General features: G+C 44.7%; 4 protein-coding genes across 4 annotated transcripts; 2 read left to right on the top strand and 2 right to left on the bottom strand.

The window, feature by feature from the left end:
• Positions 1 to 641: 641 nt before the first annotated feature.
• LOC9270026 (probable clathrin assembly protein At4g32285) lies at positions 642 to 2,788 on the top strand. Its single transcript, XM_015782476.3, has one exon. The coding sequence runs from the start codon at positions 828 to 830 to the stop codon at positions 2,571 to 2,573; it is 1,746 nt and encodes a 581-aa protein (XP_015637962.1). The 5' UTR covers positions 642 to 827; the 3' UTR covers positions 2,574 to 2,788.
• Positions 2,789 to 8,114: 5,326 nt separating this feature from the next.
• Positions 8,115 to 11,588, top strand: LOC4337598 (E3 ubiquitin-protein ligase XB3-like). The gene is made up of 8 exons (NM_001402476.1): positions 8,115 to 8,396; positions 8,498 to 8,557; positions 8,722 to 8,793; positions 8,884 to 9,005; positions 9,103 to 9,243; positions 9,357 to 9,464; positions 9,760 to 10,021; positions 10,147 to 11,588. Exons 1-8 carry the CDS (start codon positions 8,214 to 8,216, stop codon positions 10,549 to 10,551), a joined length of 1,353 nt encoding a protein of 450 aa, NP_001389405.1. The 5' UTR covers positions 8,115 to 8,213; the 3' UTR covers positions 10,552 to 11,588.
• A 1,063-nt stretch (positions 11,589 to 12,651) lies between these two features.
• Positions 12,652 to 17,741, bottom strand: LOC9271801 (pectin acetylesterase 5). Its single transcript, XM_015782240.3, has 12 exons — positions 17,367 to 17,741; positions 17,187 to 17,269; positions 16,528 to 16,657; positions 15,821 to 15,900; positions 15,646 to 15,735; positions 14,945 to 15,069; positions 14,326 to 14,386; positions 14,199 to 14,249; positions 14,035 to 14,112; positions 13,847 to 13,952; positions 13,610 to 13,755; positions 12,652 to 13,034 (listed from the first exon to the last, which is right to left on the bottom strand). The coding sequence occupies exons 1-12, from the start codon at positions 17,605 to 17,607 to the stop codon at positions 12,912 to 12,914; spliced, it is 1,314 nt and encodes a 437-aa protein (XP_015637726.1). The 5' UTR covers positions 17,608 to 17,741; the 3' UTR covers positions 12,652 to 12,911.
• A 1,045-nt stretch (positions 17,742 to 18,786) lies between these two features.
• LOC107276386 (putative protein phosphatase 2C 46) lies at positions 18,787 to 21,961 on the bottom strand. Its single transcript, XM_015783003.3, has 4 exons — positions 20,491 to 21,961; positions 20,091 to 20,204; positions 19,638 to 19,902; positions 18,787 to 19,094 (listed from the first exon to the last, which is right to left on the bottom strand). Exons 1-4 carry the CDS (start codon positions 21,775 to 21,777, stop codon positions 18,979 to 18,981), a joined length of 1,782 nt encoding a protein of 593 aa, XP_015638489.2. The 5' UTR covers positions 21,778 to 21,961; the 3' UTR covers positions 18,787 to 18,978.
• Positions 21,962 to 23,091: the final 1,130 nt, after the last annotated feature.

Below are 23,091 nucleotides of genomic sequence, written 5' to 3'. Positions count from 1 at the left end.
GTATGATATGGCCAAATTAATTAATAAATGCTCTTTTATCCAACTATACATGCGAGAGTGCTGTGGGCCCACTGGAGGCCCATCCCATTACTGGGCCGCACGGCCCTTCATCAGAATGAAACGTCCGATCAATTTCATTCGTAATTGAAACTTCTCGATCAGTTTCCATGTGAATGTTTTTATTTGTTTTTTTAGTGGAAATGTTTTGCATTTTGTGAATGCATGCCTGGCCACAAATCCATAGTATGTAATACGCACATTTCGAATATGGAATCGTATCATCTGATTGATCCATATATGCTATCTTGATAAAAACTAAAAATTCCCACCCATCAACTCGTTTGATTCTCCAAGTTTTTTTTTTCCTGGTACTTTCTCTACCTTCCTTTCGAAGGCACCTCACAAAGAAGAAATCCATCAAACAAAATGACAAGAAATCGAAATTAGAAAAAAGAAAACGTGTACTTTTCCGGTCCAAACGAGTGAAGACAACACGAGTTTTAATTCCTCAAGAAGAAATCAAATAGTATTCATATTTTTCCAACTAAATTCCCAGCGAACCAACGATGGGGCCCAGTGTCAGCGCCCGCCGGCCACGCCTTTGACTTGTGCCCCCTCCACTCCTACGTGCCACCCACTCTCCGAATCCATCTCGTCCGTCCATCTCCACCCTTCCTCCCATCTCAGCCGTCCGATCTTCTGCTGACCAATTCCCTCCTCTTCAAAAACCGCGTCCTCCTACGTCGTCAAGAACCGGATGAACACCTCGTCGCGAGCTCGCCATTGCCACTGCCCATTGCTCTGCTCGCTGCTCCATCGCCGGCGCCATGTCGATCCGCAAGGCGCTGGGCGCCGTCAAGGACCAGACCTCCATCGGCATCGCCAAGGTCTCCGCCGCCATCGCGCCGGAGCTTGACGTCGCCATCGTCCGCGCGACGTCGCACGAGGACGCCCCCGCGGAGGACCGCCATGTCCGCGAGGTGGTCACCCTCACCGCGCACTCCCGCCCCTACACCGCCGCCTGCGCCGCCTCCCTCTCGCGCCGCCTCTCCAGGACGCGCGACTACGTCGTCGCCGCCAAGTGCCTCGCGCTCGCCCACCGCCTCGTCGCCGACGGCGACCCGCACTTCCGCCACGAGCTCGTCCGCCCCGCGGGCCGCCGCGGCGAGCCGATGCTCGCGCTCCTCGCCGAGTTCCGCGACGAAGCGCACTCCGCGTCGTGGGACCACTCCGCCTTCGTCCGCGCCTACGCGCTCTACCTCGACCACCGCGCCCGCTTCCTCATATCCCTCCTCCCCGCGCCGCGCACCGTGCGCTTCGCCGACGAGACGGGATCGCCGCCGCGGGGGTCGACGGCGGCGACGGTGCAAGAGATGGACACCGAGGCGCTCCTGGGCCGGGCGCTGCAGCTCCGCCAGCTGCTCGACCGCGTCCTCGCGTGCCGCCCATCCGGCGGCGCGAGGCAAAGCCGCGTCGTGCTCGCCACGCTCTACCCGGTGGTCAAGGAGAGCACGCAGCTCTGCTCCGACGTCGCCGTCGTGCTCGCCGTCCTCCTTGACCGCTTCTTCGACATGGACTACCCCGACTGCGTCAAGGTCTTCGAGGCACACGTCAGCACCGCCAAGCAAACCGACGACCTCCTCGCCTTCTACGGCTGGTGCGACGACGTCCGCCTCGCCCGCCCGGCCGACTTCGCCGACGTCAAGCGCATCGACGACAAGCTCCTCGAGACGCTCGAGCAGTTCGTGCGAGAGCGCGGCAGGGCGGGTCACAGCTCGCCGCCTCCATGGCAGCAGCAGCAGCAGCAAACTGCCCAGAGCGACGAGCTCGACATGAACGGCATCAAGGCGCTCCCGGCGCCGGAGCATCACGCCGCTGAGCCATCGCGATCGGCGCCGGAGAAAGTTGCACCAGAACAAATGGCGCCGCCGCCGCCGCCGCCGCAGACTGGCGACCTCGTCGACCTCAGGGAACCCGTGGTGGAAGACGAGCAGGAGAACAAGCTCGCGCTGGCGCTCTTCTCCGGCACGGAGAACGGCGGGTGGGTGGCCTTCCCGTCGGACGACGCGGCCGAGGTGACGTCGGCGTGGCAGACGCCGGCGGCGGAGGCCGGCAAGGCGGAGTGGGAGCTCGCCCTGGTGGAGACGGCGAGCAAGCTGTCGCGGCAGAAGGCGTCCATGGGCGGCGGGCTGGACCCGCTGCTGCTGCACGGGATGTACGACCAGGGCGCCGTCCGGCAGCAGGTGGGCGCGCACGAGGCGGCGACGGGGAGCGCGAGCAGCGTGGCGGCGCCGCGCCGCGCGCCCGTGCTGGCGCTGCCGGCGCCCGACGGCACGGCGCGAACCACCGGCGGCGACCCGTTCGCAGCGTCGATGGGCGTGCCGCCGCCGGCGTACGTGCAGATGGCGGAGATGGAGAGGAAGCAGCAGCTGCTGGTGCAGGAGCAGCAGATGTGGGCGCAGTACAGGCAGGGCGGCATGCAGGGTCAGGTCGCCATGGACAGGCTCGCCGCCGGCGCCATGCCGGTGCAGTACGGGATGCCCATGGCGTCGGCGTACGGTGGCTACTACTGAGCAAGATGGCATGATCCGCGCGCCATTGATGAGAGTTCAAGTTCGATCAAGTTGTGAATAAGAAGTAGTAATCCGCTCTTGCGAGATTGATTGGGTTTGATTGATTCGTAAAGAGAAGCGATGAGCGCTTGTATACGTATACTACGTTTGCGATCGATTATACAGTGTACATGAAAACATTACTGATAAAAGATTCAGTTTTGATTATCGAGTTCGATCGCGTTCGCGATTTGCATTCTCTAACTGAAAAATTCAGAGATTCAGTCAGGGGTTCAGGAAATACGCCATTGGAGAAATGTTTCTTTTCCCTGATGGCCTGATCATAAATTCATTCGTGATGCAGCTCAATGTTTACAACGGATCATGGGATGCCTCCATATGCTATATTTTTACTTCTACATTGCAATTTTGCTGTCTACACATATTCTCAAATGATAAAAATTCAGTTATGATTATTGAACACGAACGCATTTGCGATTTGTATTCTGCAGCAATGGTTGGTTGGTTCTTTTTGCAACTTTGGCATTGCATTAATTTCTTTTAAACTGAACAATTCAGAGATTCAGTCAAGGGTTCAGGAAAATGCCATTGGAGAATGTCTTTTCTTTGTCTGAAGGGATCGTGGATTCTTGATACGGAACAGTGTTTAATTACTAGAACGGGTCATGGAGGAGCACAAATGATCCTAGTGGTTGCAGTGAGCTAATTAGCACCCTCAAAGTCTTGAGCTCAAATCTTCATATGAGCGAATTTGGGTTGTTTGTGGGGCTAAGTTTCTAATTTAAATGGCTGCATATATCCGGTTGGATATAGAGGTTGGGTAAAAAATACATTTCTCTGAAAAAAAAAATTTTTAAAAAAAGAGGAGCGCGTATGATGCCATATGCTATTCTTGAGAATTTTGATTTCGTTCTGATCACTCATTCAGAGGTGACAATGCTGCTGTTTGCTCATATGTTCAAATGGGCCGAATTTCCTATCCGTCTTTCATGGGCTGGGCTCAATTGGTAACCAATGATTTGCACAAGGGATTGGAGCTTGATAGCCCGATCTCCTGAATGGAACTTGAAATTTTCAATGTGTTAGCTAGCTTTGTTGTTTATTTTTTAAGATCCATAAACTATGCGGGATTTGATAGAAATGCTACGAACGATCAATATTCCTGTTATTTCTGTGATTTTCAAATGGAATGCTAGCTCAGATTCAGATTATCAGAGTATGCAAAATTGAGTAAAAATTCAGAGATTTCACCTATGTAAAACCATATTCCTGTTTCAGAGATGTCAGCATCGAAACCTACCAATGTTTGGTGAGCCGAAGCCATTAGCACCAATTCTTTCAACTTTAGCATCCAAACTACAGTGATTAGTGAGTCATAATTGATAATTACAAGTAGATCTAGCAACCACCATAATCACGCTTCATTGGATTCGATTCGCCAATCCTTGTGAACAGAACAACATTAACATCAGTAACAACCAATGGTCCGTCCGGTAATGGACGTGTCAGTCTCTCGAGCATCTCATGTCATCAACCTGATTGCGAAACCATTACTACTAATTAACAGAAAGCATTGGGCAATATATAAGGATGTTATTATATATTCTAATCCCGGGTTTACTTTTAATTAAACCAAAAGTTTGTTTGGTTGTGACTGTCTTTGCTAATGAAACATCCATCAGCATTATGCATGCCACGCGTACTACCCGGGCGAAGATATTTTCCTCTGACTTTAGTTTTTTCATAAAAGATCAAAAGCAAACTTTATTGAGGAAAACTTAAATGGTAAATCTCCCCCACCAAATCATTGTCCATGTTTTCAGAGAGACTCCGAAAATTGGTAGGTTTTGTTTTTGTTGAGATCATACTATATTATTTCTACTTTATTTTTTAGCCATCTTTCGCCAACCCTAATTTGCATAGAAAACTGAGAAATCAATATTATTTTTTTAGAGGAAATGCATACGCCCAGCTTTCATTAAAAAGCCAAATAGTTCACAAAATCAATATTAATTTCAGAAGTCCATATAAAAACTAAGACAATATTAATGTAAAACATGTATTATGTGCTTAATTTTCTAATCTCTATTTGACTAATCAGTACTACCAAAATAGAAATGTGATGAGATAAAACGTGCCACATACATATATAATTGGGATCGATGATCAGTGGAATCAGTGCAAGAGAGATGGGGGGCCACAGTAACAATAACCAGTGGTTGGAACTGATTCTATATATCAGCAAGAGACCACACTAGGCAAGCTTAGGTCCACCCTAATAGTGGCCCAATTGGAACAGTAGTGTTCTGCTAATTGACATTACGTACACTACTCACAAGTGGCTGTGATCGATGCATCTCTGATCTGCAGTTAATTTGACGACAATTTGATTATATCTCTCTTTTATCATTCACTGTTGCACGGTCATGGAGCTAGCTAGGCTCTCGTCAGCAAGTTAAGCTAAGGTTAATCCATTTGAGTTAAAGCAGCTAACTTTAACGGCGCAACTGCTCAAGATTTAATAATAAGATTGGTTGGGTAGTTTGGGTAAATAAGAAATATGCTTATCATCTATGGCTACATGTGATCATAGTACTAGTGAATCATTTAGACCATGCATCCATCAGCTCAAAAATAACTTAAGTAGATGGTGTCAGTAAACTAACCTGGCTCATCCAAGTAGGATGGATTATGTAACACAGCATGTGCATTAAGCAAGTAGCTAGGCAGGAAAATGATGTGGGGCCAGTGGTTCATCTGTCCAGGTACATGCCACAGTGATGTGTGTACCCATTAATTAATTACTCCTACTTAACCTTCTGAACCGTGCGAACCAATTAATCAATAAGAAATGAGAAATGGGTGTGTACATGACATGTGCTTAGCTCGTTGTTCCATGCTCTGCTTCTGCTCCTACCCACGGGAGATCTTCCCTGCCCATCATCTTTGGATGCAAACCGACAAATCAGTAGGGCCTCTTTGAAATTAACTAAAGTATTGTTTAGAGATCTGGATTCTTGAGTAGAGATTTAAGCAAATGATTTAGAGAAGAAAACGGAGCTCATTTGTTTGTTTGAGGAGCTAAAAATACCTTCTCATGTTCAACCCTGCTTACCACACTGTCATCACCATATGGTTTGGTTAGCGTGATCTAATCCTGTTCCTTTTAAATTGCAAATTGCAGTCCTTTACCCCAGCTAACAATAACTGCAAATGTTCCATTTAAAAAAAAAACTCTACTACCAAAACGATGCAATTACTACAGTATACCATTGTCAAAACTGTGGATCTCCAGTAGAATGCCCCATTTCGAATCTGTGATGGGACGATTCTGCATGCATATATCGGACATGGGGCAAGAAAAACAAAACACAACAGAACGAGAGTAAGGATCACATCAAACGATCAATCAAGGCTTCTTGTCAAAACTCTTCTTCTTGTACGAGTTGTGAGCCTTTACAGCTCAATCTCGAAAAACTTCATTTCGTGTCCCCAATGCATGTACTCCCTCTTGTCAACAAAAAATCAAGCTAGAATCCCCACTCAAAAAGATTATCCAGATTCATCGTTCTAAATGGTGTTGAATCCCCACTCAAATTATTTTTTTTTAGAACAGAGGAAATATGTACGGGATAGATGATTCCATGATCGATTAATTAATTTACCTAGAAATCAGCATTTAATTTCACAATAGTTTTGTGCTATCCACTAATTAACTCATTTCAATAATTCAGTTCCAACATAATAATAGCCGGAAAGAAAGAAGCACCGACACACTACATTACCCAAAAAAAAAAGACTTTTATTTACTTTTACAAAGTGCTCCCTTCTTTGAGCCACATTGCTTGCAAAGTTGCAATATGTCGCCTTGAAAATGGAGGGAATCATTCTCCTTCAAACTTGCAACAACCCCCATTTGGAGGAAAAAAAGAAAAATATTATACACAAATTAAGTTAACTATGTATGATCATGCTAATTAAAAGGGAGCTTTGCATGTCTAATGGTAGTATGGTACCACGCATGCATGGAGTGATGGGTCCTACGTTTACCATCTGCTCTCCTTTTCTTGTACACACACGTCTCCTTGCAAGTTCGCAATAATTTGATTTGTGCCCACTAATAATATATACGTCCAATAAAACCATTTCCACCACACCGGAAAAAAGAGAAGATAAACCATGATGATTGCCTTCATGGCTTCATCAATCATACATGCCGACTCATCCCCAAAGATCACGACTCCTCACTTTTGTTTTTCAGTTTTGAGTGTATTTTCTTGATTACCTAATCCATGAAGGACGCAAGCAGATTTAAAAGATCTCGCTAGTTTTGATTTAAGAGTACACGCGTGTTCATTTTATTGGGGAAAAATATAAAAGAAATGATGACTAATCTTTTTTCTCCTATTCGGCAAAGATTACTACGACATTTCTTTTTTATTTGGGTATGTCTCTTAAATCTCTTTTGCTTAGGTTATGATGATGTAGTGGATAAATAGAGGGAAATAAAATATAGCGGGTGACAATTTCTTTATCAAATAAAACTGCTTGACTCGTTCAATTTACAACTTACAAAAAAAATTGCAAAAAAAAGAAAGAAAATAATTGTTTCTAGTGCTTGGTTCGAGGCCTATTCAAATTTTGATAGGGTTTTAAGAGGAAAATTTTAGAATTATTAGAATTTAGCAGGGGTTGCGTTGGTAATGGCGTATTTGCTATGTTGCCTCTTTAAATTTCGACAATGAAAAACTTGGTAATGTTAAAAATAACAATAAATTAATCTACTTTCACATATGAACAACAAACATGATTTTACCCAAAAAAGAACTAGTACAATTTTAGCCACTGTAAATGCTTGGCAAATGAGCCCAATAAGCCAATCAACCTGGTTATTTTTTTTGTCAGTCTGGTTGTGTGGTGCAGTGCAGTGGCAACACAAAATAAGAGAGGCTAGCTAGAGACATTTTACATAGACTTGCCTTTGAAGAAGGGAAAGAAGGGTCCACGATAACCAGAGAGCAACGGTAGGCGTGTAGTACAAAGTAGTAGCATTAGCACCTAATCTAATCTCACCTGCGGTTTAGGTAACAAGAGCATCGATCGATCACTGGCCGAAAGAACACAGAGGAGACTTCTCAAAAGTAAAGTGATACCCACGTTATTTTCTTAGAGGAGACTAATCACAGGGAATCGAAGAAACTTTAGACCCTTTTTTTTCTTTGAAATATGGATACTTTTCCTATCCGTACAATTTTCATCCAATTGGAAAAAGTAAAAAAAAAACTGCAAACTGAATTGTAAAAATGAGTTGAAGAGAGTCATAAATTAGGGGGGGGGGGTAGCAGTTACGAGGAATGAAAAAAATTTCAGCATTCAGTGAAAGGCTCAAATAAATAATTCGAAGATATTTCTACCTGTTTTGAATATTTCTTCTTTTTTTAAAAAAAAAGAGAGGAGAGAGAAAGGGAGAGACTAGCTAGAGAGAGAGAGAGAGAGAGAGAGAGAGAGTGAAGAAGGAAGAAGGGTCAATAAAGAGGCGTTGAGCTCCTTCCTTTCCCCATTCTCACTCTCGGCCTTCCTTCCACGGCAGCGCCACCCACTGCGCCTTCGCCGGCGGCGGAGGAGGAGGGAGGTGCGGCCATGGGTCACGGTGTCAGCTGCGCCCGCACCGGCGACGAGCACGACTTCTTCCGGGCGGCGCAGCTCGGCGACCTCGACGCCCTGGCCGCCCTCCTCGCCGCCGACCCTTCCCTCGCTCGCCGCGCCACCCTCTACGACCGCCTCTCCGTCCTCCACATCGCCGCCGCCAATGGCCGCATCGAGGTCGCTCACCTCACTGCTTCTTCTTCTTCTTCTTCCCTCGGTCTCCGGGACTTGCTTGTCTCACCCTTTCTCTCTTGTTTTCTTTCTTCTTCTTCTTCCAGGTGCTCTCCATGTTCTTGGATCGCGGGGCGCCGCCGGACGCGGTGAATCGGCACAAGCAGGTGCGAGATCCCCACCAAAATCTCTCTTCTTTTTTGCTACTGTTTTTCGAATTACTAGTATCTGCTTGAAAATATCATATTTTGATTTTGAATGAAAAAGAAAGATCTCGTCTTGTCCTTTTGTTTTCTCACCTTGCTTTGCTCTTCTTCTGCTTATGCTGCAGACGCCGCTGATGCTCGCGGCCATGCACGGCAAGATCGACTGCGTGCTCAAGCTCCTCCAGGCCGACGCAAATGTGAGAGAAAAGAACTGCAAAATCAGTATACTGATAATACTGTAGTAATTCTGTTTGAAAAAATCAGTAACAGTTACGATTTCGCACCAGATCTTGATGTTCGACTCGGTGCACGCGAGGACCTGCCTCCACCACGCGGCGTACTACGGCCACGTCGACTGCCTGCAGGCCATCCTCGCCGCCGCGCAGACCACGCCGGTGGCCGACTCATGGTGAGATCATCCTCATCCTGTCGTGTGGCTTTGGTACAGCTATAGAATAGCTCTGGATGTCTCTGTGAGCTCACTTGCTGCTGTCGAAGCTTGGCAGGGGTTTCGCCCGGTTCGTCAACGTCAGGGACGACCACGGCGCCACTCCGCTGCATCTCGCGGCCAGGCAGGGGCGGCCGGGGTGCGTGCAGGTGTTGCTGGAGAACGGCGCCATTGTGTCGGCTTTGACAGGATCATATGGGTAATGCTGCTGATCTTGGTGGCATCCCAAATTAATGTTTGGTGATCAGCTGTTCAGCTCTGTTGGTTCCTTGCTACCAGTGCTGATTCGTGTGGTGGTGTTGTTTGATGCAGCTTCCCTGGAAGCACGTCGCTTCATTTGGCTGCTCGTAGCGGGAACTTGGATTGCATCAGGAAGCTGCTTGCCTGGGGAGCTGATCGGCTCCAAAGGGATTCGGCTGGGTGAGAACTAGATCTTTCCCCCTTCAGTTTTTGTCTTGGCGCATATAGAAGAAAACATTGATGTGCTATCAAGCATAGTTGTTAGTGAAGTTCAGGTGTTGAATTTAGGTGCTTAGTAGAATCCCTGCAGTTCTTAGACAGTAGACCTCAGTCTAGCAAGTAGTAACAGGTGAACTCGCTGACCATTTGCTGAATTCACATGAGCTTGCTGTTCTTCTCAAACTTGACCTGTCCTTTTGCTGAATTGCCCATGCTCTGCCACTGATTTTAATTTTAATGGTTTTTGTTTCCCCAGGAGAATTCCCTATTCTGTTGCGCTGAAACGGAACCATGGAGCATGTGCAGCTTTGCTGAACCCTACATCAGCAGAGCCCATGGTGTGGCCATCCCCACTTAAGTTCATCAGTGAGCTTGAACCAGAAGCTAAGGCTCTCCTGGAAGCAGCTCTGATGGAAGCCAACAGGGAGAGGGAGAAGAAAATCCTGAATGGCACAAAGTACTCCCTGCCATCCCCTTCGCCCGGTGATGACAGTGCCGATGACGATGCATGCTCAGAGGTATTTGAGTGCTGAACAATTTCAGTGTTATCTGTCAGATTGGGATCCCATAAACACATTGTGTAATTTAGCTTTCTGTGCATTTGCATGATGACTGAATGGCTGTGTTGATCATTTGGGCACAGGTGAGCGACACGGAGCTTTGCTGCATCTGCTTCGACCAGGCTTGCACCATTGAGGTGCAAGACTGTGGACATCAAATGTGTGCACCGTGCACGCTGGCACTGTGCTGTCACAACAAACCCAATCCGACGACCCTGACACCGCCCTCACCGGCCTGCCCATTCTGCCGGGGCAGCATCTCACGGCTGGTGGTGGCCCAAACAAGGTCTGCTTGTGATCCTGACAAGCCGTCATCCCTGCAGCTCACCCGGAAGCGGTCGCGTCGATCTCACAACCTCAGTGAGGGCAGCAGCAGCTTCAAAGGGCTACCTTCGGCCATGGGCTCCTTCTCAAAGCTTGGCCGTGGCTCGAGCCGCATGGCGGACAGTGACAGCAGCAACCTGGACAAGCCTGAGCACGATCTATGAAAGCAGAACAACGCACGGACAATCGCCGCATCATCCTCAAAACATCCGTTGGTATCAGAAACCCAGATGAAAATCCAATGGCTAATTTGGAGCAACTTTGATCCATGGAAAGTTAAATAGATAGGGACTAAATAAGTAGAACCCTCCACTCCCCATTGTCTGTGTGCCCACCCTATTTTTCGGCTTGCCGGGTTAAGCTTAGCATATGCATAGGAGCTCTGAAAGACCAGAGAGAGAGTGAGTGAGTGAGTGAGAGCAATTCATCATCAATCACACAGTGAGTGTTGGTGTGGTTAAGGGATGCATGCAGCAGAGATGTGAAACGGGGTTCATGTTCGTCACCTCTAAAGTTAGCCTGCCATGGCATGTGAGCTCTGCGCCGGCCTGACCCCTCCTCCTCTGTGTGATGAATCATGCCCCCATTTTTGGCCCTTGTCTCGTGTTATAATGGTGCGAGTTCATGTCCTGGTGATGCTGCAGCCATCAGCAGGGTGGTCCATTGGATCGCCATGAATTCAGCAGCTGCGGTCTCTGCCTATGTGATGACATTGTATGTACCGTACTCCAGTGTGTACCGGTTCTTTGAACTGTGGTGGCGTGTCACTGTCTCTGTCAGTGCCACTGTCCATCGTCGTCCGGCTGTTACAGCCGGATTGTTACTGCTAGTAATTGGCTTCCTTCGTTCGTTCGTGATGGCATCAGCATCAGATTGTTTCTTTTCTTCAGGCTGATAAAATGAAGACTGTTGTTGCCTGTAGCTGTATGGTTGTCCTTGCGATCTGTACCTTCTCTTGTGCTCCTACCTGCAGTGATATTGTGAGATCCAGGAGTAGCATAATTTTTCTATCGACAAATCATACCACTACATTTCACTTGGAAAGATGGACTTAGCATCATAGGTTTAGGTGAGACTGAGGACCAACTCTGATTAACACTGAAGTCTGCCGTGTGGATTGGGTTTAGATTGAAAGAAATTCATGGAGATAACAAGAATTTTTGTGGCAAAAGCTTTGTTGTTATGCAGAGTTTAAGGACTAGGAGATGACTATATGAGACACAAGCCAAGTGCTACTGTAGTTTGTTTTGACCAGGACACAGCACACAACTTGGAATTTGGAAACCTTCCAAGTCATGGCTGCAATTCCACGTCAGGCTTGGTGATCGACCTAGTAGTTCTTTTGCTTCTTGTGACGAACTGACGATAACACGGACAGATATTTGTGAAGCTTTGGCCATTCTATAGTCCATATGATCACTCAAGCAAAAAATATCTTGGTGCCACACCTCATCATGTGACAGAAACTAACTAATAATTTCAAAGTGCGATTAATTACTCTCTGATGGCTCATCACTCAGCCCCAATGGCTGTTTTTACTTGTGCTCCCATTGGGTCCCAATAGACGCTGAATTAGGAGACAATGGTTGTGTCGTTTTGTTCCTGGAGAGCAGTGACGTGCCTATAGGCACACTACCACTACAGTGATGAATAATGTCCCCTCTCTTTTTTTTTTGTTTTCTTTTCTGAAAACGAGTGATGAACAATGTCATGTTAACTTCAGTCAAGTATTGAGCAAATTTTCCTTTGGAAAGAGGATAAAAAAACGGTATTAATGGTGTTTATGGCTGGACCAGAAATGGAGGGAAAGAGAGACAACTGTTGATGAGCGACCTAACGCGGCATCACCGTCGACTCGTTTTCTTGGTCTTGGCCGCTTTCGTTTTCATTAGCTTCCTTCTCTTTTCTCAGGCTGCCTCGTGCGCGTCCCTGTAATGGAAACGATCAGTAATCCCACTGCTTAACGGATAATGACAGGTTAGATGCCCATCTATCTCAAATGACAGCCCATGGCTGGCCTTTTCGTGAGATGGAATTGTCAGTTAAATTGCATCATCTCCTCAATTAATCAATATGCCACGCATATTATTAGAACAAGGTCAAAAGGTCAGAAGAAAACGACATGTTTGCTTTCAAGAGCTAGAAATCATTACGTTAATCGTATGGAAAATTAAAATATCTAAGCTGATTGATGGCAGGTACAGGGTCCAAATTATGATAGGGTAGATTGACCAGACATGTATGTATAGGCAATACTACAACAGTACAAGAAATACACTTTTTGTTTATTTTATAGAAAACAAGTTGTGAAGTACAGCACATACAATTCTACTTTTGAATAAACTACTTATAATCCTACATAAATTGCGTGGAAAAAAAATTCGGCCAGTCTAACTATCTCAGATGTATGATTTTGGGTGTCAAACACCCGACGAGTCTGAAGATTACATGATGACCGATGATTGATATAAAATTTCCTGTTTTACAATATCATGGCAAAAAGAGAAACGTGTTTAGAACTTCATCATGCCTTGAAAGGCTTGGCAAAAACCAAGTTGTGGCAAGTCGGGTTGCAGGGATATTCACAATCAATTTCCTTCACCTCTCTTCTGTCAAAGAACCAATCTCCAACCGCCTCTGCAATGGTCTATTCAGCAGATTCAACGTTAGACCACGAGCAAAATATTGAAGAAGTAAACCAAGAAGATTGGAGGAATACTGACACCTTCATGGTTAGCTCAGTAAGTATCATGTGCAGGAAATTAAACTAACATGAGGTAATGCCGTAGTGGAGACATGCAATCTACAACAGATGACCTACAAAGGGATGTCCTGTGATGTTACATTAAATAATATATTTATGGGGCTTAGACGATGTACTCATGTACAGCAGTAGCACAGCTGACTGCTGAGGAGCTTCTTCCTGTTTTTTTATAGGCTGAATCCTCGGCAAACTATTTATAGAGTCACTCTTATCTTGTGACTAACAGGACACCTTTCTTTCTTGTACATCGAATAGTTTAAAACACATAAATAATCTCAAGAACATCATCACTGTAAATACTAGATGTTAAGTCAGCTGACGGTCACCATAAATTTGCAAAGGCTAGCCCTCAACACAGGCTAACCTACAATTTGTCAATTTGACATAATATATAATGTTCCTTGAACTGTAGACATTTTTTTTCTTTCTGTTTTCTTTTTAGAGGATGAAAGCATTACCTTGTTGTTGACTCTAAGAGAAGATGGAGAATGCCAAGTCAAGGAGTTCAACGACTGACAGTGTATAAAGCATGAGTCGATAAAAAAGCCCCAGTCCTTTTTGTGCTTAAGTTCACTTATAGTATCATGTAACTTTTTCCTAAAACCTGCAAAGTATGTTTCATATAGAAAAACATGACTACAAAATCCTGAAAGGCGGATAAGTTAATTATATAATAAGACACAAGGTGACTCAACCTTGGAGAATTTCAAGTTGGTTCGAATCACACTTGCTAATATCCAGTCTGCATTCTAGCCATGAATGTTGAGGGTCAGATGCTACTGGACTCAACACATGTTGCACCTGAAATGGGAATTTTTAAGAATATTTGACACTGATAGTTTTACACAACACTGGAGAACTCTAGTGGTGGAAATAAGGATACCTGCCAAGCATCATACGCTGGATTAAGAACAAATACTGGGGTGATGATGTCCTTTACAACTTCACTTGGGAAGAAGCACTGGAACAAAGTTAATGGCCAGGATTTAGTAAAGCATAAGATCAGGGATAGCAAGATTACTGATATAAATGCATACCATGACTAACCTGGCCCAGATCCATGTTTGGACCACAATGGGGAAACCTTCCACGCAGATCCTGAAAAAAGGACATTCGAGAAAGAGATTTGAGTATTGGAAACAGATAACTTTATAGGAGGAAGGAAGGGAAAGACCTGAAGACGGACAACATCGTTGTAGAATGCTCGCATGGTCCTTTGCCCAGAAATGTCCTCTCTGTAATGGAGAAAAAAAAACATAATGAGATAGATAGAAGCTGAAGATAATGCAGTACAATTTTCTATTACAGTATATTTTTTTCTCTCTGAAAAAATGGCATATTGAATATACTTTCTTATTCCTGATCAGCTAGTGCTGAAGGAGTGTGCAACATGTTTGCTTGCTGACAATTAATGCCTTGAAATGAACTAGTGACTTAGGTGATGCCGTAGAGGAAGTGCAAACTCCAAAAAAATCTAATCTGAAAGGTCAGAATGAATGCATATGTACCACCTCGAGTTGGCCCAGTCCAGGAATGATTTTATAACAAGACACCGGAGTAAGAATAACACAATATCATCTCGTTGGACGATTTCATTTTATATATACGTCAGTACAAGATTTTCAATGTTCATACACTCAAATAGTTTGGATGTTTGAAGTCTTCTAGTTACTATTTGTGCCTACAGCTGCAAATACTCAGATTGACACAGAATATCTAGCAAGTACTTCATGCATGCATGAAAAAAATATTGAAAATCACAAAGCACGTGCAAAGGTGATTTGGAAACATACACATCGAGGAAAAATCCACCATCCGCAAGACACTTAACCCTAGAATCCTTTGGTAGCAGTGTACGGAAATTATCGCAGTGAATGAAAGTGGCTAGCCCACCAGCAGAGCATCCTGTTAGAAAAGCCTGAAAGCTGGAAAATATCAGCATTACACCATCAGTACAACAGTTGAATTTCTTATATGGAAAACAGCATAGTATATTAGATCAAGATATACGGTCATTTTGTAAGCATGTGAATACATACTATGGTAAGAAAAACATACAGTAAAGATCAGCAAGTAGTTATACAGAGCTTCATAGACAATGGTGAAGAGATCCCTTGGGTACACAGAAAAGTAAAGTTAGACACCATTGTCAATACTTCATATGTAGCGGGTCCATGTTATTTATCGATCACTAATCAGCCATATTGTTTCTTTGGAATACATTATATTTCAGTAAACAACATTTAATTGATTGCCAAATATCTTCAGAAACACACCGAAACTTTGTGTCATTCAATTGATTACCAAAGAAATGAGCCAAAAGGACCTATTCTGTTCTTAGAATATTTTTACCCAGTTAACCTCAGCTAAAAATGCATATATCCATGCAGGGCAACAATATAACATTAAGATGGATGTTTGATTCATGCATTTGAATCATGAATACGCTTGAAAAATAATAAAAAAGAACATTGTTGTGCTTGCTAGGAATTACCTGTTTGGCATGCCTGAGTCCCTTTAGTAGAAGTTCGCTCATTACTGCCTCCCAGATACGCTGGCCCCGGAAAAAGAATTTTGTGCCATTCTGCAATGATTAACAATACCTGGATGTCAGAACAAATACTGAGTTACTAAGAACATCTATTGAAAAAAAAAAGGGCAAATCAGACCTGCAATTCGTTCTTGACGTTTCCAGAAAATGATGCCCCATCACAATACCTTATCTTAACTTTATTCCAATTGTAAAAATCTGCACATGGAAGGCAAGCTGAATGAGACTACCAGTATTTAGGAGTTCAAAAATATTACTCCTGAAAGGAGCAAGGAATTTGTTCTGTAGTCAACAATTGGCCTGATCTCACACCAAGTAAATACTAGATGGATAGTTCTGTTTGAACACATGATACAAATGCATGAACTGCTAGTTATATACAGATGATGGTGAAATATATTATTTATGTCAGAAACAATCAGTAAAATATGATACGATAGGTTAAGCTGCAAAATACAGTAAGTAAATAACTATCCAAGAAATTTTCAAAGTCTCAATGAGGACTTGTTCATGCTGCTGAAAACACTGTTGTAAAAAAACTGTTGCAACAACAGAACTCGAGTTATTTGGACATGATTATTTTACCAGAAGGCACGACTACTGTACACACTGTAGATTGTACTAATGATGCAATACAGCAGTTTGAACACTGGATCACATTATTAATAAAAGGAGCAGACAGCTAGTATAAAAATAAAATGTAGCTACCTGGGACTACTGTACACACTGTAGATTGTACTAATGATGCAATACAGCAGTTTGAATACTGGATCACATTATTAATAAAAGGAGCAGACAGCTAGTATAAAAATAAAATGTAGCTACCTGGGTTTTGAAATTTGTCATTACTCAAGATCCCAGCAAACTCAATCTGGCATTCCATGTATTGCGATGAACCCAACACCGATTTTTGACGTGAAGCACATGACCTCAGATTCCGGCACCAGCCTCCGCCCTAAAGCTCATGGAACACGATAATTCAGGAAATTGAAAAGCTGACAAGAATGGCAAAGACAATAACGCAAACAAGAAAAACTGGGCAGACAAGAAACTGAAGCTCGGGAGCATCAATTAGCAAGTATCCATTAGTTAAAAATGGTAAAAATAAGAAGCCCTCTAGATACCACAACACTATCATTTCATGAATAATCTAACTGTGCCATTACCAGCGCATTGCTATACGCTGATATGCTCCAAACATTAGTTTTCTGCAAAACCATTCTAGGCCCATTGTTTCATCAACACCGAGTCAGCTACAGCTAAATCATGCCTAAAGTTTGTGTCAGGCTATCATAATCGGAGTGTTTATAGATCATACCATGACATGAACAACATGAGCAACTCTTACTCGAAAGTGCAGTTATTCCAGCGCTTAAATTTCAAGGGTTTTGAAACCCACGAAACATGCATTGTCCTCTAAACTAAACTAATTATTCATGGTTCTGTATCTAAATCAATAGAACTAGATCCAAAAGGCTGCTCACCTCCAAGTGAAGGAGCCAGTTTTGAGATCCAGTGCCGGAGCCTCTCTGCAGATGGTACCCCGGCGCGCTCCCATCCAAGCACACTGCAAAATCACACTCAAAAGCATAAACACACTCCACCTGACCAACTATGTTGCAAAACACGAAAGGGGATCAAATCGAGGTGAGAGGACTACTGACCCGCGCCCTTCTCCTTGGCGCGGCGGACGAGGGTGAGGCCGACGAGGTTAGAGGAGGAGGAGGGCGTGGTAGGCGCGCGGGGCAGGGAGGAGGCGTACAAGGAGAGGGCGAGGAGCAGCGCGGCGGCGAGGAGCGCGACGGTGAAGGTGGCCCCGACGGCGCCGCCGCGGCCGCGGCGGCGCCACCAGAGGCGCAGGTGGTGGCTCGCCGGCGCGGAGGCGGAGGACGTCGGCGACGCCATGGGGATGGGGGATCCCTCGATTCGATCTGAATTCGAATTGAATTTTAGTGAATTTAATCGAATTGATCGCCTCCTCCTCTCGATTCGCCAGATTTTATATACCCTGCTCTGCTATTGCAAGAGTGTAGTGGAGCACTACACTAGTGGATTCACTCTTTTTGTTTTAGCTTGGGACATTCCAATTTCCAAGTGAGCTGCTCGCACTCAATTCAAACTCCTTCGTTTTTTAGAGGAATTCAAACATTTTTAGATGAATTAATTTCAAATCAAACCCGTTTACATAGCTCCCTCCTATATGTTGTTGAAAACATAATACTTTTTTATTTAAGTAACATAGGTTTTAAGCCTCGTCAGTTACCCAAGTCGTAACGGTTTATTAGCAATCAAAACAATGTGGGTAAAACTTTTATACACGTGTTTGATCTATAAGTCAGTGCTAAAAAGAAACTACATTAAAAACATCTTCAAAATTAAGTTTTTAAAATTTAAAATTTTAGCTTTGACTTATTTTTTTAGGCCAATGAGGGAAAACTGCTTATGGGAACAGCTCTGCTTTTTGGTTCATTTTTCTCACATTTTGCCTACCTTTTCGATATAAAAGAAGGTATATGATCAAATCTCCGAAGTATAAAATCTAAGTGTCTTTCTGTCTTCTGCTTACATACAAATTATTGTCATTTTGATAAAGCTCTTTTGTTTGTTTCCCTTTTTTATATAGAAGGTGAGATAAAAAAAACTACTACGGCTGTGTTTAGATTTTAACTTTTTTCTTCAAACTTGCAACTTTTTCATCACATCGAATGTTTGGACATATGTATGGAGCATCAAATGTAAATAAAAAGAAAAGCTAATTGCATAGGCTGTATGTAAATCGCGAGATAAATCTTTTGAACCTATTTACATCATGATTAGCCGTAAGTGCTACAGTAACCCATATGTGCTAATGACGGATTAATTAGGCTCAAAAGATTCGTCTCGCAGTTTGTGGTCGGAATATGTAATTTGTTTTGTTATTAGTCTATATTTAATACTTCAAATGTGTGTCCATATACTTAAAAAAATTAGGACACGGAACTAAACGCAACCTATATTAACCTAGTACACAGAGAATCAAAACAGAAATCCTAAAATGAAGTATCATGTATAATCCCTTCATAAAACTCGATGGAAGCAAGATTAAAAAATAAACTGCCGCCAAAACTTGCTCATTGATTTGTGATTGATTTTGACTTACAAGAGGGGAAAAAAATTGCATGTGCTACTCCCCCTCAGTGATTGATTGATCCTTTGTACATTGTAGATTGCATCATGTATGCTACCAATGCAATATTGGTGGTAGAGATTAATCACTAGTACATGGACAGGATTAGTTCATTGTGATGATCTCCAAATTTTTCCCTCCAAGGAGATGATAATGATGGAGACATCGTCATGGTACTGTCGTCGATCTCCTTGCTGAATCTCTAGCAACTCATGGAACCCCATCCCTACACAAATAATGCATCAAAAAAATTAAAATCAATATTAACCCTAAGTAATAATAAGTAAACAATTACATGTTCTTGACTCTGAAAGAAAAAAAAATGAAGACTTGATTAGAGTGCAACTAACAAGATAGAGGTAACCAGAAAATTAACAAGCTATTTCAGGTATGTTTTCTTCTACAATAACTATGAGAAAGAAAGGTTCTATTACTTCTTCAGTTCCTAAAAATTTGTCATCAAGCATCATTTACATTCAAACTTTGACCATTCATTTTAGTAAATTTACAAGCACTATTACGATTATTATTGGTCAAAGTTAAAACAACAACAAACAGCATTGCCAACTAAATAGCAACATATATAGAAGGAGTGATTTTACGGTTATTAAGGAAGTATCACATTTTTCTATTGTCGGTTTTCTTGTAATGGAGATACTGAGAGAATTACTAAATTTGAATAACGCGAATGGTCCAACGTTATACGAAAAGTCAACGGTGTTATATATTTTAAGATTGAGGGAGTTTATATATAGAGAGTAAAACTAACCAGCTTGATTGGCGGCCCGGAGGAGAATCTGGTGGCTGAGGTACTTGGCAGGGTCCTCGTCGGGGTAGCCGGCGGTGAAGGCCTCCACTTGTGCCACCACCTCCTCTTTTGTGAAGTAGTCATACAGACCATCCGACGAGAGGATCAAGAACTTGTCCTGCGCCCCTAACCGGTGGTGTCGGATGTACGGACGGCAGCTGATGTACGGCGAGCTACCCACATAATCCACCTGGAACACCTCTAGTAGAGCCTTGTTCCAACGGGGCTGCAACACCAAATACTCCCTCCGTTTCAGATTATAAGTTGTTTTGACTTTGATCAAAGTTAACTTGAAATGTACGCAAGCTAGTCATTACAGTTAGTTTCTTCTATAGTTAGGCTTGATATAGTTAGTCACTAAAGGATTAATATGTGGTTTAAGAATAAAATTTAGTTAGATACAAATATGCACACCTCTTTTAGGTAGCCAGCTCCAAACGCTCTTGTCACCTTCAAACAACCCTTCACCCTGCCATTGGTGATGCAGCCAGGATCATCCAAGTGCTCACTCCTGATCCTTCTCACCTCCTACACATTTCAATGGCGATCCAATCAATTAGTTCCATCAGAACCAACCAATACAATGTCAATGCAATCAGAGTTTCAAAATTTCGGTCATTTCAGACCCCTCCCCACAATATGATATAGTTTCAGCCAAATTTTTTATTTTTTTTCTTGTGAATTTGGCAATATTTTGTTTAAATTTGTGTAATTTTTTTTCAAAATGTTGGTATCTCAGCACCCTTCAATAGAAACGTCCAAACCGAAAGATTAAACCCTGAATGCAATGGTGAATACTAGGGAGTATAATAACCTTGTACACATTGGTGCTGTGATCCATGGTGAGCTGCAGCGCCGCCAGCTCCCCCATCTCGCACTCGTCGAACTGCCGCTTGATCGCCTCCTTCACGCCGGCGAGGTCGCCGTCGCCATCGTGGTGGCTGCCCCGCGGCAGCACGACGTGGGACAGGTCCGGCTCGGCCTGGTGCGCCAGCACGGCGCGGCTGTCGCCGACGTTCATGGCGTACACGTCGGCGCCCTTCATCAGCACGACGAGGACGCACGACCCCATCATCGCCAGCTCCGGGCACTCCGCCGCGCGCGCCTCCGCCTCCGCGAAGTACCCCTCCTCCGTCCGCCGCAGCGCCCGCGCCATCGCGTCGAGCACCTCGCGGTGCCGCGCCGCTCCGCCGCACCCGTTGCACCGCCCCGCCGCCGCCGCCGCCTCCGGTGGATCCGGCTCGTCCTCCGAGAGCACGCCGTTGAGCTCGCGGCACACGGCCGCGTACAGGTTGTCGGCGAGGTAGTCGGTGGCGTCGGGGCCATTGAAGCCGTCGTAGATGCCGACGAACATCCACCCGTGCTCCTCCGACACCACCACGTGCACCCTGTCCTCCCCGGCCTTGCCGCGCGCCCACTGCACCCTCTCCGCACCGTCGTCCGCCGCCGCCGCGTCGACGTTCCGGCTGATGCTCTCCTCGCCGTTCCTCACCACGCCGACGCCGTTGATCATGGCGGCGGGCTCCTCCTGCTCGGGGAAGCCGCACGGCCCGGCGCGCAGCAGCGACGCCACCGCCTTGCGGAGGCGGCCGAGGAGCGGCGGCCCCTTGGACCCCTGACACCGGCGGCGTTGCCGGTTGGCGTAGATGTCGTTGAGGATCTGCTTGTCGGTGCGCGGGCCGAGCTGCCGCGACGACGACGCGCCCGACGTCGACGGCGACGTGGTGCAGTACTCCAGTGGCCCGGAGTACTGCCGCGGCTGGAGCGTCCGGAACGAGAAGGAGTTGGAGCTGTCGAACGACGACGACCCGATGGACAGCGCGCCGTCGTTGAGGACGGAGGCGCCGCCGCCGCCGCCGCCGCCGGTGGAGGCCATCGTCGACGGGTTCGACGGCAGCAACACGCCATGGATGGCGAACGCCGGCGCATCGCGTCCATCGAAGCTCAGAATGTGACCGATGCTGTTGCAGCCCCCCGCGGCGTCGTCGTCGTCGAACGCAACGGCGTCGTCGCCGGCGGCGTGGTGACCGCGCCCGCGCCCACCACCGGCGGCGGCGTCCGCGAAGCACGGCGTCGCCAGGCTCGCCAAGCTGTTGCCCATGGTGGTGATGAGGACGACTCAGACGAGACGGCGGCGGCGGCGGCGATCCGATGCGCGCATCGATCGGAGGGGGGATCGAAGTGGCGGCGGCGCGGCGGGAGAAGGCAAAAATGGGCGGCGAGGGAGGGGCGTTGACATTGCCATTGCATCAATGCTTTGTTTATGGAGTTGACCTTGCAAAAGGATCTACCAATATATCTATATATCCCTTAATTTATCTCTCTTTCTTTGCTAATACTATATATATCTCGTTATATATATGTTTGATATATAGTTGCATCTTCTAAGTTTTCTTCTTCTTCTTCGCATTCGTCTCTAGCTTGTGCGCATGGAGTTGACTTTGTATCGAAGAGTATAGTTAATTAGCGAGCTGGTCTAATTAATTTTAATTACGACGTGTCGTGACGCCCTGTAGCTAGTGATGAAGTGAAATTAATATATCGATTGTTATATTAAGTCTCACATGTGAAATGCCAAATTTGTATCATCAACTGTGTTCAGGTCAAACTCGATCGCCATCGCCTGTTGTCAGTAAGTTTCAAGCACAATCTCACTTGATCAAATCCATCACACTTAATTACCATCTTCTTACTGAGAGTAGAGCGGAACACTACTGTACCCTTCTTTTCAATTGAGTTTCGTGACCCACCATCTGACGAGCAATACAAGCAGCACTTAATTGTTCTGGTTTAATTTGTTGGTGGTGTATTTAATTTACTATTTAGTTAATAACTAGGAAGGTAGCCCGCGCAGTTGCGCGGGCATATTATTTAAACTATCATAATTTTTGTTGTTATTAGAAAGAATTTAGGGTTTCCTTTGTAACACAGGATTTTTAGAAAATAATAGAAAATGGTATATAAATGATTTTGAGAAAAGAAAAGAAAATGGTATATAAATATGATAGAAATGAATGTTTAAAATATAGTATGGAATAGAATGGATGTTTGGATAGAGTGTAAAAAATTTAAAATGTATTAACCCAGTTAGATCAAATTATCATCTGGACAAATAATAATCAAACAACCTTTGCATTAGTAGCTTGACGATTGTCTCGATGGTAATTTTTTAAAATTCTGTTATATGCAAGATATATATCTTGCATGTACGTACAGATATCGTGGAGAGACGAGTGATTATGTATGGGAGAGAGGTGGAATGGATTTGTATTTTTAAGGATTGGTCTATCGGATGTAAATAATTGTTTTACCGATTAAAGTTACAATGGTCATATTTTTTTTCTTATATTTTATATATGTTTTTTATTTTGAAAAGATATAATGTAATGGTCCAAAATAATATGTCTAAGATTTT

This window comes from Oryza sativa, chromosome 5 (genome assembly GCF_034140825.1).
Source record: "Oryza sativa Japonica Group chromosome 5, ASM3414082v1".
Lineage (NCBI taxonomy): Eukaryota > Viridiplantae > Streptophyta > Magnoliopsida > Poales > Poaceae > Oryza > Oryza sativa.
The sequence above is the reverse complement of the archived record's forward strand: the minus strand, read 5'-3'. Positions and strand labels throughout refer to the sequence as shown.

Coding starts and splice junctions, on each gene's coding strand:
- LOC107276386 (XM_015783003.3), bottom strand. CDS start 21,777: ATGGGCAACAGCTTGGCGAGCCTGGCGACGCCGTGCTTCGCGGACGCC. Junction 19,903..20,090: donor GAGCTGGCTACCTAAAAGAG/GTGTGCATATTT, acceptor TTGGTGTTGCAG/CCCCGTTGGAACAAGGCTCT. Junction 19,095..19,637: donor CCGGGCCGCCAATCAAGCTG/GTTAGTTTTACT, acceptor TTATTTGTGTAG/GGATGGGGTTCCATGAGTTG.
- LOC9270026 (XM_015782476.3), top strand. CDS start 828: ATGTCGATCCGCAAGGCGCTGGGCGCCGTCAAGGACCAGACCTCCATC.
- LOC9271801 (XM_015782240.3), bottom strand. CDS start 17,607: ATGGCGTCGCCGACGTCCTCCGCCTCCGCGCCGGCGAGCCACCACCTG. Junction 15,901..16,527: donor TGACAAATTTCAAAACCCAG/GTAGCTACATTT, acceptor TTCCATGTGCAG/ATTTTTACAATTGGAATAAA. Junction 15,070..15,645: donor GACTCAGGCATGCCAAACAG/GTAATTCCTAGC, acceptor TCCAGCTTTCAG/GCTTTTCTAACAGGATGCTC.
- LOC4337598 (NM_001402476.1), top strand. CDS start 8,214: ATGGGTCACGGTGTCAGCTGCGCCCGCACCGGCGACGAGCACGACTTC. Junction 8,397..8,497: donor CCGCCAATGGCCGCATCGAG/GTCGCTCACCTC, acceptor TTCTTCTTCCAG/GTGCTCTCCATGTTCTTGGA. Junction 9,244..9,356: donor GCTTTGACAGGATCATATGG/GTAATGCTGCTG, acceptor TGTTTGATGCAG/CTTCCCTGGAAGCACGTCGC.